This window comes from Lithobates pipiens, unplaced genomic scaffold (genome assembly GCF_037356315.1).
Source record: "Lithobates pipiens isolate NorthernLeopardFrog02 unplaced genomic scaffold, aLitPip1_a1.2 Scaffold_10, whole genome shotgun sequence".
Lineage (NCBI taxonomy): Eukaryota > Metazoa > Chordata > Amphibia > Anura > Ranidae > Lithobates > Lithobates pipiens.
This window is the reverse complement of record NW_027507686.1, coordinates 111,562,993-111,577,867: the sequence shown is the minus strand read 5'-3', so window position 1 is coordinate 111,577,867 and position 14,875 is coordinate 111,562,993. Positions and strand designations below refer to the sequence as shown.

Sequence of the window (14,875 nt, the reverse complement as noted above, 5' to 3'; positions counted from 1 at the left end):
TAACGCCAACAGATCCTCACGATCTTACCTTATAAGCTGTAGATCCGCATTAATACCAAACTAAAGTTGAAACACACTTGTGGTCTATCTAGTTGTACCAATACCACAGCTGGGACCAGTGCTATTGTTAAAATTATAATTACATTTTACCGTCTAGAAATGTATCGTTAAATTCTATTGACAAGTGTCTGTTTGGATTTTACTAGTTTGTCAAAACTCCTCATACCAATATGAACATCACATATAGCATGTACCGCCGTCATCACTGGGGCACTAGAGCTTGGTAGAGACTCAGAGCAGACCCAACCATGTGTCCTGTTTGCTTTCTTAGCTAATTGGATAATACACTTTAAAAATATAAACACAGATACTCCTCATCCTTTGGTGTAGTTGAGCAGCTTCTTGCAGTGACTGGCGTGGATCCATTTGTCTCGTCCCTGAAGCTTCTTTACAATGACCCAGTCACCTGGTTGGAATGTGAATTGGTTATTGTGTCAGGGTCCAGGAGGGACTCATGGACCCTGTGGTGGACCTTTTCATGTTCATGTTACAGTGACTGCAGCCACCCCATCAGCTGAGAATGTAGGTGACAGCTGCTGAGGAAAGTACAACTCTGGTTTTGGTTAACTTGCAAACAAACCTCATATGGCAATAACCCAGACATGTGGGAACTTAATGACTGTGGTAACTGCATAACCTGTGCGTGGCTTACCATCTGGGGTGTAATACCTGGAACCATTGACAAAAAGGTTCTTATGGGAGCATCTTTCACCAGACTGCTGATTCAAATTCCATCAAAGAAAGACGGTAGTGGAACCTGACATTCCTACTAGGTCACAAACTTGGCTAGAATTAGAGCGGTTAGTATTATTGGTTTGAAAAATTGTCATTCTCACCACTATCATCCCCTCATTTTCCTCCTCATTACAAACTGGAGGAAGACATGCAGGGTTTAGAATGGTGCAGAAAAAAAACAATGAAACAGTAAAATAGCTTGTGGTACTTTTACCTTCTTAGGCGTGTGTATTTATACATGTGTACAGCTATCTACATACACCTGCTTTCTACGTACATACACTTTACACTTTCAGAAACTCCTTGGACCTGAAAAGATACTTATAAACAAAAGTTATTACTCTACCCTTGATATTTAACCTGCAAAGAATGATAAACAATACAACATTTGTGTACATTGGTAAATTGTCACTGACATTCCTCAAAACCCACAATAACTAAACCCTCTGTAACCCTTACTTTCACGTTGCTACACGTAAGAGGGCTGTCGCGGTTCAAACATATTCTTGTTACTACATGCAAACAATGAGAAGACTCAAACATGAGACAAACATTTAGATACAAATGTGGGGAAAATATTTCATAGTTCCCAAAACAAAAATAAAAAAAAACAAAACAGCGAAATGGAATTCAGCCTTCACTCTTAGCGAAAGAAAAAAAATACAATAGGAAAGACACAAGAGCATCTAAAAATTTTGCATGGACCAGCCACACAAAGTTTAAAAACAGGCATGAGGGCATTGATAATTTTAACCACACAAACGTGCACTACACATCCAACAGCTCACTCATCATTACAGATTTCTGAAACCACAGCTGAACTACTTCCAAGGTATTTTTATTCTGGGGTCTCATACCTCCAGACATCAAAAGTACCTTTCAAAGGAATACACCTTACTGTACCCTCTGACCATATATGCCAGTCTTTAAGGGGTTTAATGGCCTTTTCCCCAAAACTAGACTTCATATACTGTGCAACTATCTGACTGTGAGAAGTCTTGCATCCATTTCTTTGCACGGATTGGTCATTACCCATGGCGATTCAAATTGGCTTATGGTCTTACTCCTGCGTCCAGGGAAACCATTGCACCCATTTAGGAGAGCACCGCCCAGTGCCTTCTTTTACAATGGATTGACGAACTACAACCAATATATCTAGTCCAGTTCCCCAACTAGAAACCCTGAGGCGTCAGCTCTATGGCTTGTTGTCCCAACACTTTTGGCACAGAACTACAGAGTACCACTCTTTTAACAACCAACTATTAACTATGCCAAATGATCAGTCAACAACCACGGATCACCCCCCCCCCCCCCCGAATTGTGTCTCTACCCCTCATAGTGTATGCATACACAAGCGCATTGCATCGCCAGACTAAACTGCACAGCACACTTACGCCCGCTTTCTCTGCAGAATAATGTGGCTTCTCTGTGTACCTAGATATTGCAACAATAATTTGGATGCCTCGTGTTTGCTCTCTACCCAAAACTATATTTCAGCATAAAACAACTGGAGTTAAATTTAAAAATCAAACATACTTCCAAACAAGAGTCAAAAGATCCCAAGCTCCTTCCAGCAACTTCCTGTTGCACACCCGCAAAGAACTTCCTGTTGTACATCACATCTTGTGAAGAACTTCCTGTCTTCTCAGCTCTAAAAACACATCTACCTGGTTTATTTAAATATAAATGAACAGGAAGATTGAGGGGGAGGGGAATCCTAGTTTCATATTATGTCTATCAAGACATTAAAAAATCCTATGGTGCAACAAAAGCCAAAAACTGAAACTCCTGCAAAAATATTGCTCAAGGAGGTCAACCAAAGCCTTTCTTTTCTACTGCAGGCTATACAATACAAACCTCAGCTAAAACGTATGGCTACACACATACACAAAGGAATTGGAGCAGTTTCCACTCTGGGATCACCCAGAGGCCAAACAGGACCTCTACAAACCAAAATCGCCTTTTTAAACCTGGCCCAAAAGCAGACCAATTCCATCCAAAACCAAAACACAATGGACACAAAATGGTAGTTGCAACAAACAAAGATCACGCCTAGGTGACACGGTGACCACAAGAGCTTGGCCTCATGGCAGGCAGCACAATGGCCGACAACAAAAGGACCACGTGGCAGACAGCAAAATGGCTGATGACAAAAGGGCCACACTAAACACCAACACATGAAATGCAGTTGCTGATCCTGGCAAAACCAACCACAAACCAAGATTTCTTCACTAGAAACATAAACTTCTCCCCACAAAATTACACATTTGAGACACCACATGAACATTTTAGGTTATATACTACTAGGGACCTTGGTCAACCAAACAACACAGGCTCACCAATTAAACAACAATGTTACATAAAACATAAAATAACACGGCTCACATATACACTCTTGTTCCCAAATACAGTTCATATACTTACTCTGGCATCTGCTTCCATAGAAACAAGACATTTGAGCAGTGATGCTTGCATGCATGATCTTTTCATCTCAAAACAAAAAGAGCTCCCCCCATGCTATTGTCCACAGCGAGTAGCCAACAGTCTCCAATGTAAATGATGGAACTGCCATGCCTGGACGCTCCTCCTCTGCCAAGCCACATGGCAGCCCCAAAACAAATTCAATCATCAGCCACATAAACAAACTGCTCAGTCACACACACATTCCAGGCTGCACCAAATGGGTCCCATAGCAGAGGCAAATACCCCACCAATACTGACAAATCATACACAACATACAGTTACAGTAGGTGACCGTGATATTGTGTTAATCTCGCCGCTTCTAGCGGTGAGATTGACACCCTACGAGCTCCGTCACGGGAGCCAGCGCCGAGCTGGCTCGCATCAGGAAAGGAAAAATCCTTTCCCGATAAGCGACAAGCATCGCTGGCCGGGTTGACACTGGTGCGGGGATCCGAATTGGATTCCAGCCAATACCAGGCACTGTGTTTGGTATGAATCGTAAGGGAGGACTCCACGCCAAATGTAAAAAAAAAAGTAATGGGTTCCCCCTTGGGAGGCATACCAGGCCCTTAGGTCCGGTAGGGATTATAAGGGGAATCCCCTTCGCCGAAAAAAATGGAGTGGGGTCCCCTCCAAAATCCATACCAGACCCCTATCCGAGCATGCAGCCCGGCCGGTCAGGAAAGGGGGTGGGGACGAGCGAGCACCCCCCCTCCTGAGCCATACCAGGCCGCGTGCCCTCAACATGGGGAGTGCCTTGGGGAAGGGGGGCCGTGCGGCCCCCTACCCCAAAGCACCTTGTCCCCATGTTGATGAGGACAAGGGCCTCTTCCCGAAACCCTGGCCGTTGGTTGTCGAGGTCTGCGGACGGGGGGCCTATCGGAATCCGGGAGCCCCCCACCCTATGTGAATGAGTATGGGGTACAATGTACCCCTACCCATTCACCTGTGAAAAAAATGTACAAAAAAACACAACACACAAGGGTTAAAATAGTTTATTGCACAGCTCCGGGGGTCTTCGTCTTCGGGGGTCTTTTCGCTGGACTCCTCCGCTATCTTCTGCTAGCTCTTTTTCTAGCAGAGGAGCCTGGCTTTCTTCTTCGTCGCCGCCCTCTTCTTCCGACTTCGGGGGTCTTGTCCCCCTCTTTGGTTCTTCTTGCCGGGCCACCGCTTCTTCTTCCAGCTCTTTTACTAGCGGTGGCCCAGTCTTCCCCTTACGATGTCACAGTCCCAGCATCCTAGGGGCTCCTGGATTCCGATAAGCCCCCCGCCCACAGACCCCGACAACCAACGGCCAGGGTTGTCGGGAAGAGGCCCTTGTCCTCATCAACATGGGGACAAGGTGCTTTGGGGTGGGGGTTCGCACGGCCCCCCCTTCCCCAAGGCACCCCCCATGTTGAGGGCACGCGGCCTGGTACGGCTCAGGAGGGGGGGGAGCTCGCTCGTCCCCACCCCCTTTCCTGACCGGCTGGGCTGCGTGCTCAGATAGGGGTCTTGTATGGATGTTGGGGGGGACCCCACAACGTTTTTTTTTCAGCGAAGGGGATTCTCCTTAAAATCCCTACCGGACCTAAGGGCCTGGTATGCCCCCGAGAAGGCATGCAGGCTTCATGAGTGAGGTGACATTATCGCCTCGCTCTGGCTGCTATAGGAAAATTAAATGGGCAACGGGATCGCGCTGGTTAGAGAAGCCTGTCGCCGGGAACCAGCGCGATACTGTCATGCTGGAAACACAATATCGGCGGCACCTACTGTATTTAACACATAACACATAACAAACATACAATAAAAATCCCAGCATTATACCAAAAGACGAAAAATGTGTTCTTTTGTAAAGCAGAATCTCCCTAATGCATCAGACAGCCTACTGATCTGATTGCGAAGGAGGTTCTGTTCACGTCTAAGGTCCTGGCCCGCCATCTTAACTGGTGTGGAAAAACCCATTTTCCTCTTTTGCGTTAATAAGCACACATTCAGTCTAATGGTACAATGCATCTTTATTCTCCCCTTTTCCCCAGTAAGCATGCATAATCACCATCTTAGCTCCATAGCTCTTTCATCTCTCCTCATCTCTTCCTGGAAGCCACCTTTTATTCATATAAAGAATAGAGCCTCATGGTTTCACAATTGACCAATCAAACACAGGCATTCCCTCAAACAGGAGGGGTTATACAACCAATGAACAATGACTGGGGGAGTCTTATGGGCGTGTCTGGGCATGGGCAGCGTGTATGTTTTCCCGCTCCCTGTTTCTGTAAGCTATCCTCAGCTAGACAATGGAAGCTGCATGGCTGGGTTAAATCATGGATGCTGTCTGACCATAAGGCACCCAAAGGCTCTCGTTTTTAAAAAAATTTGTGAGTCCTTATTCTGCGTGGGTTCTGAGAACAATGCATACACTGACTATACTACCATTTCTGCTGATGGGAGATTATCTACAGGTGTATGCCATGGCACCCCAAATATGTTGATCAGGCATACAGGGGTGACACGAGCGCACATCCGCTAAACCGATAATGTCTTTGCAGAGTGAACACATCCCCCCAGACGATCGTTCTGTGCATCGCACAAGGGCCCTTTGCTGGCGGACATATCCCCACTCTGCAAACAGTTCTCTCCAACCTCAGGAAGTTTTCCACTACCAAACGGATCTCAATCAGTGTCAGTCTCCCCCAGTCAGCTCTTTAGAGCGGGCTGTGGGAGTACTTACACTGGGAGACACTATGACAATACATATTAATATACATCTTCATGAAATTTCCACAACACCCCTGCATAGGGGGCACAGAAAAGATATAAATAAAAATAAGTGGCTCTTTAAGTGTGTACTGAGTCCCTGTATGTTGCTGGCTGCGCTGCATCCCTGGGAATGCCTCATAATGGGCACAGCAGCCAGCAGGTGTACAGACATGGGGACACCTGATGTAAAGGGGGACACTGATGAGGGCACCTGATGTATAGGGGGACTCTGATGGGTATGCCTGATGTAAAGGGGGGTCTGATGGTGATACCTGATGTATGGGGGACTTTGATTGGGACACCTGATGTATAGGACTCTGATGGGGACACCTGATGTAAAGGGGACTCTGATGAGGACACCTGATGTATAGGGGGACTCTAGTGGGTACACCTGATGTAAAGGGGAATTCTGATGGGGACACCTGTTGTAAAGGGGAACTCTGATTGGCACACCTGATGTAAAGGGGGACTCTGATAAAGACACCTGATGTATAGGGAGACTCTGATGGAAATACCTGTTGTAAAGGGGTACTCTGATTGGGACGCCTGATGAAAAGGGTGCACCTGCTGTAAAGGGGGACTCTAAGTGGGACATGAAGTAAAAGTGGACTCTGATGAGGACCCCTTATGTTAAGTTTTATGAAAAGAATATAGAGCCCCAGGGGCTACCCCAAAATTATGCACACTCAATCAGTATTAGAAGGGTTTCCAGAGTCCTCTCTATCTACAAGAGAAGGGCCCCTTTAAAGGAAGGGAAACAGAGTTACTCTATATCTTCTCCAATACTGGGAACATGCTACATATGTTAAGTTGGGCTATAATATCCAGTAGAACTACCAGATCATCCACACAAGGTGCCAAACTATGATGAGTGCACGTACAACATGCACTCAAAATAGGCAAATCGAGCACAACGGCCTCTACATACACACTCCCAAATGTATTATATGGGGCAGTGCAAAATATCAGAAAGAATAAAAGAAAATAAACAGTGTAATGCTGCAGTGGCTCAGCCATAAAACGTTTCCAGTGCACTAGACTCGTTAACTCCTTGGGGAGTGTGGTGGGTTTTGTAATTGGAGGTGAAAGGGTGAATTAACTAACACTGCCATTAACACGTAATGTGGAGCATGAAGGGGTTAATGTACTTATGCTGATCACTGATGCATCAGTGCATTAGTGGTCAGTGTCAATTAACCCATTCATGCTCCAGTACAAAAAGGTTAAATAACACTGACCACTAATACAGCACAAAGGGGTTTATTACACTGCCACTGGCCACTAATGCAGCACAAAGGTATTAATTAACAATGCCATGGATCACAAATGCAGTAGTGGCCAATGGCAGTGTAGTAAACTCCTTTGTGCTGTACTAATGGTCAGTGTTAATTAGCTCATTCACGTTGCAGAGTTTTAAAGTATCATATTGCCACTGACCACTTTTGCTGCGGGTTATTTTGCAGCTACTTCACCAATGCTAAGGTATCATTAGAGAAACTGGCACCAATGCTGGGGGTTATTATTGTAGAAACTGACACCAACGATGGGGCTTATTATTGAGGAAACAGGCACCAGTGCTGGGGGTTATTATTGTGGAAACTGGCACTAATGCTGTGGGTTATTATTGTGGAAACTGGACCAATGCTTGAGGTTATTATTGCAGAAACTGGCAAAAATGCAGAAACTGGCACCAATGCTAGGGGTTATTATTGCAGAAACTGGCACCAATGCTGTGGGTTATTCTTGCAGAAACTGGCACCAATGCTGTGGGTTATTATTGCTGAAACTGGCACCAATGTTGGAGATCATTGGAGAAATTGGCACCAATGCTGGAGATCATTGGAGAAACTGGCACCAATGCTGGGGGTTATTATTGCTGAAACTGGAACCAATGCTGGGGATCGTTGGAGAAACTGCCACCAATGCTGGAGATTATTGGAGAAACTGGCACCAATGCTGGGGGTTGTTAGTGTGGAAACCGGCACCAGTGCTGGGGGTTATTATTGCAGAAACTGGTATCAATGCTGTGGGTTATTCTTGCAGAAACTGGCACCAATGCTGTGGGTTATTATTGCTGAAACTGGCACCAATGTTGGAGATCATTGGAGAAATTGGCACCAATGCTGGAGATCTTCGGAGAAACTGGCACCAATGCTGGGGGTTATTATTGCTGAAACTGGAACCAATGCTGGGGATCATTGGAGAAACTGCCACCAATGCTGGAGATTATTGGAGAAACTGGCACCAATGCTGGGGGTTGTTATTGTGGAAACCGGCACCAGTGCTGGGGGTTATTATTGCAGAAACTGGTATCAATGCTGTAAGTTATTATTGCAGAAACTGGCACCAATTCTGGGGGTTATTATTGCTAAAACTGACACCAATTCTGGGGGTTATTATTGCAGAAACTGGCACAAATGCTATGGGTTATTCTTGCAGAAACTGGCACCAATGGTGTGGGTTATTATTGCTGAAACTGGCACCAGTGTTATGGGAAAAAATTATTAGGGGTGACACCATGTTTTACCGCCCCAGTTGACCCCAGCCCTAGTGACACCACTGTCCTTTCTGCTGAGCTATTGTGTTCAGAAAACCAATAAGTACTGCAGGCTATAGCCGACAGCACTAATTTATTGGAAAAAACCTGTCATGCTGGTTGTACAGAAGTCGGTCTACCACTCAACGTTTGTACAAATCAGCCTGCCCATACAAGGATCAAAATGCAGCCAGTCCCTGCTGAACCAGCCAAATTTCAGTCCAAATATGCACTTCTCTGTCATTAAGGTCTACTGCTCTCCGGTTTCTCAGTAAAGACATCCTCTGCTCTGCCATTGTTGAGTGCTGAAGACAAAGGGTTCTAGATGAACACATACCATGCAGTGTCCAATAGCAACAGTGTTGTCCTGAAGCACTGATTGACCACAATGATCAGTGAAATATTTTCTACTACAGTTAAAAAGGCTTAAATCCCCTGGATTTAACACCACAGCAGACGAAGTGTTAAACACTAAGTTTACATCGGTGTTAAGACTTTTCTGAGCTTACAGAGTTTATTAAACTGGAACATTCCTATACTAATATTGTAGTTATCACAGAGACTACACAGTAAAGATATCTACCTTAGTTAACACAGTTTATTAAACAACTTTTAGGAAATTTCCACCATGATTCTTTGTGATAAGGCTTAACACAACTTAACACCCATTTAACACAATTTATTCTGTTAAATGTATATCTAAATTTTAATTAAAAAAAAAGATAAGAAAAGCCTTTTTCTTATTTGTTTGTGCTTTCAGCAGCTTTTTAGATGCCCCCTACCTATCCTTATTAGTAGTGCAGTGTTAATTTTTACGTCAAATTTCAAATTAGTTTTAGTCAGTCTTTTGACTAAAATGGTGTTTTAGTTGTACAGTATTTTAGTTTTTTGACTAAAATGTATTTTTAGTCGTACTTTAGTCATCTGAATTGTTGAATTAATCTTAATTAGTCCACTAAAATAGTGTTTATAAAAAAGATATTTTAGTCAACAAAATTATAATTGGTACACAAAAGTATATTTGTTTTATAATTTAAATTTTTTACAACTTTTCTTTTTTTCATGATTTTTTTTTTTACATACAGTTGTAGTGCTGTGTCCCTCTGGTGATCAGGATTTTTTTTTTTTTTTTACATTATTGAAATAATTTTGAAATAATAATGGCTTTCATTCATTACTGTGGTTTACTCTAACACAAGGTTACAGGGCCACTGTGATTGGCCGTGTAAACCATGTAATCACTGTGACCAATCACTGAGATCACAATAGTAATTAATGAATCATCAATGGCTGCTATTCATAACAATTATTTACTTAGTGAGCATGTGATCACTATGTTTGGTCACAGAGAATACATGGTACCTGGGCCAGTCACAGTGGCCTGGTACCAATCGCTCAGTCCTGTGCCACTCTTATTACAATAGGACAGACAGAAAGTGGTTTATATAAAAAATGCTTATTTTAAAATGAGCCAGGAAAACTGATGTTTCTGGTACATTATATATTTAAACGCTTAACTTATAAAAAAATATATATATATTAAGGAACATGAAATATTAAACTCACATTAAAAAAACATATGACTGCAACAATTTATCATGTTGTTTGGACCCTGTAAGTTACTGATAATCGAAACAATCACATCCAGTTTGAGTTTTTTGATTAAATGATAGCAAAAAGTAATCCCCCTTTTTTTCCTTACCCAGAATTCTGATGATCTTCTGGTTGCATCAGCTGAGTGTCCTAGTGATGATGAAGATTTGGAAGAGTGTGAGCCCAGCACGGGTAAGACACAAACTATAACATGTATTGAATTATTAAATAGATAGAAAACATAAGCAACATTTTTAAGAAATCATTCAAAAGAAGCCACCAGAAATCAAACCTTCATATTTAGAGTAACTAAAATGATTATCTGGATTTTAGAAGAATTTCTGTGCAGAAAGCCAATATGTGTATTAATTATTTTACGCAAACAAAATTTAGAGGATTATTTCCAGAACTGTAGGATAATTTACTTAGCTACATGAATGCTATGTGAAGAGGTTACAGTATTATACAATATTTGAGTTACCTACATTTGCATGTTGGGTTTGTACATAGCAATTTTTTCTAGATGAACACACTGGTGTCTAGAATACATTTTATTTTCCTGACTGCTGTGTAGCAAATCTAACACCAAATGAACCAAACTATTTTAGGTTCATCAAGTGGTTAGCAAAGTGATAGTATTACCATTTCTGGCCATAGTAGGTCTATATACAGTATATTGCTCCTAAAGCAATCATTGGTGGATTGCTTTTTAGAGTGTGTCTAAGCACCTAAGGTCTGTCATTTAGGAGGTAATCTTGCCACATCCATTGTATTTTTTTCTTTTTGCCTTTTTGCCAAACAGCAGTTTATAATACAGATAATGTGCTGCAACTGTAAGCCCATTGATTTTAATGCTCAACATGCTGCGTTAAATAAATAAATGCTTTTGAAAAAAAAAAATGCAATTAGGAAAGCATTGCATCTGCAGATAGCGGGTGACAGATTGCCAGTGTAGCTGTCTTCTCATACCTCATAGTTCTCCCATTCAGAGAAATCAGTGGATGAATGATGTTCCCAAGTGGCCCACTGTCACAACAGGAGTTCGGGGGTTGTGGGGGCATGTACTAACCCTTTATAGACATGTAGATGACTGAACATTTTGTGCTGATCCTTGCGGTCTGTAGAGTGTATAATCCTGATTAGGGATGAGCTGAACACCCCCCCGGTTCGGTTCGCCTCAGAACCTGCGAACAGACCTAAACTTCGTGTGAACTTTAGGACCCTATTAAAGTCTATGGGACTCGAACGTTCAAAATTTAAAGTGCTAATTTTAAAGGCTAACATGCAAGTTATTGTCCTAAAAAAGTGTTTGGAGACCTGTGTCCTGCCCCAGGGGACATGTATCAATGCAAAAAAAGTTTTAAAAACTGACATTTTTTCGGGAGCACTGATTTTAATAATGCTTAAAGTGTAATAAAAGTGTAATATTCCTTTAAATTTCGTACCTGGGGGGTGTGTATAGTATGCCTGTGAAGGGGCACATGTTTCCTGTGCTTAGAACTGTCCCTGCACAAAGTGTAATTTCTGCAGGAAAAAAAGTAATTTAAAATCACTCGCGGCTATAATGAATTGTCAGCTCTCCGTAATACAGAGAAGTAATTGAAAGTCATTGATTAAAAAAAAAGCGTGGGGTTCCCCCAAATTCAATTACCAGGCCCTTCAGGTCTGGTATGGATATTAAGGGGAACTCCACGCCAAATTAAAAAAAAGATGGCGTGGCGTTCCCCCTAAAAATCCATACCAGACCCTTTATCCGAGCACGCAACCTGGCAGGCTGCAGGAAAAGAGGGGGGAAGAGAGAGTGCCCTTTGTGAAATGGTAGGGGCACTTTTGTACCCCCATACCATTTCAAATTAGGGGGCTGGGATCTGGGGGTCCCATTGTTAAAGGGAGCTTCCAGATTTTGATAAGACCCCCGCCCGCAGACCCCCACAACCACCAGCCAGGGTTGTGGGGATGAGGCCCTTGTCCTCATCAACATGGGGACAAGGTGCTTTGAGGGGTCTGTGACCCACAAAGCATCCTCCCAATGTTGAGGGCATGTGGCCTGATATGGTTCAGGAGGGGGCGCTCTCTCGTCCCCCCCTCTTTTCCTGTGGCCTGCCAGGTTGTGTACTCGGATAAAGGGTCTGGTATGGATTTTTAGGGGGAACTCCACGCCATTTTTTTAAATTTGACGTGGAGTTCCCCTTAAAATCCACACCAGACCTGAAGGGTCTGGTATGGATATTTAGGGGGAACCCCACGGCACTTATTTTTTAAATTTGACGTGGGTTTCCCTTAATAGCCATACCAGGCCTGAAGGGCCTGGTAATTGAATATGAGGGAACCCCACGCCTTTTTTTTTTTTTATCAATGACTTTCAATGACTGTTCTCTATATTACGGGGAGCCGACAATTCATTATAGCCGCGAGTGATTTTAAATTACTTTTTTTCCTTCAGAAATGACACTTAGCGCAGGGACAGTTCTAAGCACAGAAACATGCACCCCTTTACAGGCATACTATACACACCCCAGGTACAAAATTTAAAAGAATATTACAATTTTATTGTTTCACTTTAAGCATTATTAACCACTTCAGGACCGCCGTATTGCCAATGTACGTCAACACAATGGCACAGGCAGGCACAATCACGTAGATGTACGTGATTGCCTTCCAGCGGGTGGGGGGCCCGATCGGACCCCCTCCCGCTGGTTACGGCGGTCCGGTTCGCTCCAGGAGCGCTCCGTGATGAGGGGATGGCCGTTGGTTTTCGGCCACCCCCTCTGGATCGCTCCTGGCCAATGAGAAGCTTCCTCCCACTGTGTATTGTTTACACAGGAAGGAGGAAGTGATGTCATTCTCCTCGGGGCGGTCTTTTTGACCGGACTACGAGGAGAAGACTAATAGTAAGTGTGCACCAACACTACACTGACATGTAGGTACACACAGGCACACAAACCCCCCCCCGATCCCCCCCCGATCCCCCCCGCCCCCCCTCCCCCCCAGTCACAGTGTCACTGATTGCATTGATCATTTCTTTACTGATCAATGCATTCAGTGTCAGTTGTGACAGTAAAAACTGTCAGGACAGTTAGTGTTAGGTCCAGGGTAGCCCCCTATCACCCCCCAATAAAGATTTAACCCCCTGATTGCCCCTAGAGTTAACCCTTTCACCCCCTTTTGCCAGTGTCACTAAGCGATCATTTTTCTGATCGCTGCATGTGTCGCTAGGTAGCTAGTTATTTTTTTAGGTTCACCGCCAGGTTTTTATATCCCTAGGTACCCCGATATACTACCCAATAATGGTTTTAACCCCCTGATTGCCGCTAGTTAACCCTTTCACTCCCTTTTGCCAGTGTCACTAAGCAATCGTTTTTCTGATCGCTGCATTAGTGTCGCTACAGTCGCTAGGTAGTTAGTTATTTTTTTAGGTTCACCGCCAGGTTTTTATAGCGCTAGGTACCCCGATATACTACCCAAAAATGGTTTTAACCCCCTGATTGCCGCTAGTTAACCCTTTCACCCCCTTTTGCCAGTGTCACTAAGCGATCATTTTTCTGATCGCTGCATGTGTCGCTAGGTAGCTAGTTATTGTTTTAGGTTTCACCGCCAGGTTTTTATATCGCTAGGTACCCCGATATACTACCCAATAATGGTTTTAACCCCCTGATTGCCGCTAGTTAACCCTTTCACCCCCTTTTGCCAGTGTCACTAAGCGATCGTTTTTCTGATCGCTACATTAGTGTCGCTACAGTCGCTAGGTAGCTAGTTATTTTTTTAGGTTCACCGCCAGGTTTTTATAGCGCTAGGTACCCCGATATACTACCCAATAATGGTTTTAACCCCCTGATTTCCGCTAGTTAACCCTTTCACCCCCTTTTGCCAGTGTCACTAAGCGATAATTTTTCTGAACGCTGCATCAGTGTCGCTAGTGTCGCTAGGTAGCTAGTTATTTTTTTAGGTTCACCGCCAGGTTTTTATAGCGCTAGGTACCCCGATATACTACCCAATAATGGTTTTAACCCCCTGATTGCTGCTAGTTAACCCTTTCACCAGCGATCACAGTATAAGTGTCACTGGTGACGCTGGTTAGCCAGTTAGTTATTTAGGTTCCCCGTCAGGTTTTTATATAGCGCCAGGGACCCCCATATACTACCTAATAAAAATTTGAACCCCCTGATTGCCCCTAGTTAACCCTTTCACCACTGATCACCGTATAAGTGTTATGGGTGACTCTGGTTAGTTTGTTTTTTATAGCATCAGGGCACCCACCATTTATTACCCAATAAAGGTTTAACCCCCTCATCACCCGGCGGGTGATATCAATTAGGTTTTAGGGTCAGGGTCTGCGTCGCCCCAGGCAGCGCTAGGTTAGTGCCAGTACCGCTAACACCCACACGCAAAGCATACACCTCCCGTAGTGGTATAGAATCTGAACAGATCAATATCTGATCTGATCAGATCTATACTAGCGTCCCCAGCAGTTTAGGGTTCCAAAAAAACGCATTGTTAGCGGGATCAGCCAAAATACCTGCTAGCACCTGCGTTTTGCCCCTCTGCCCAGCCCACCCAAGTGCAGTATCGATCGATCACTGTCACTTACAAAACACTAAACACATAACTGCAGCAATCGCAGAGTCAGGCCTGATCCCTGCCATCGCTAACAGGTTTTTTGGTAGCATTTTATATTCAAATCCGGAAGGCAGTGCTTGGTTTTCGGGGTCCCGTACGTGGCTAGGCTCCCAAAAAGTCCCCCACATGTGG

At 43.8% G+C, this 14,875-nt stretch overlaps 1 protein-coding gene across 31 annotated transcripts in view; it reads left to right on the top strand.

The window, feature by feature from the left end:
• LOC143934091 (neurexin-2-like) overlaps positions 1-14,875 on the top strand; it is a 3,463,823-nt gene that overhangs the window by 3,435,310 nt on the left and 13,638 nt on the right. For all 31 annotated transcript variants that reach the window (XM_077457482.1, XM_077457436.1, XM_077457661.1 and 28 more), the window contains one exon: positions 10,240-10,318. In XM_077457482.1, the coding sequence (XP_077313608.1) occupies positions 10,240-10,318 (79 nt within the window). The remainder of the gene's footprint in view (positions 1-10,239; positions 10,319-14,875) is intronic.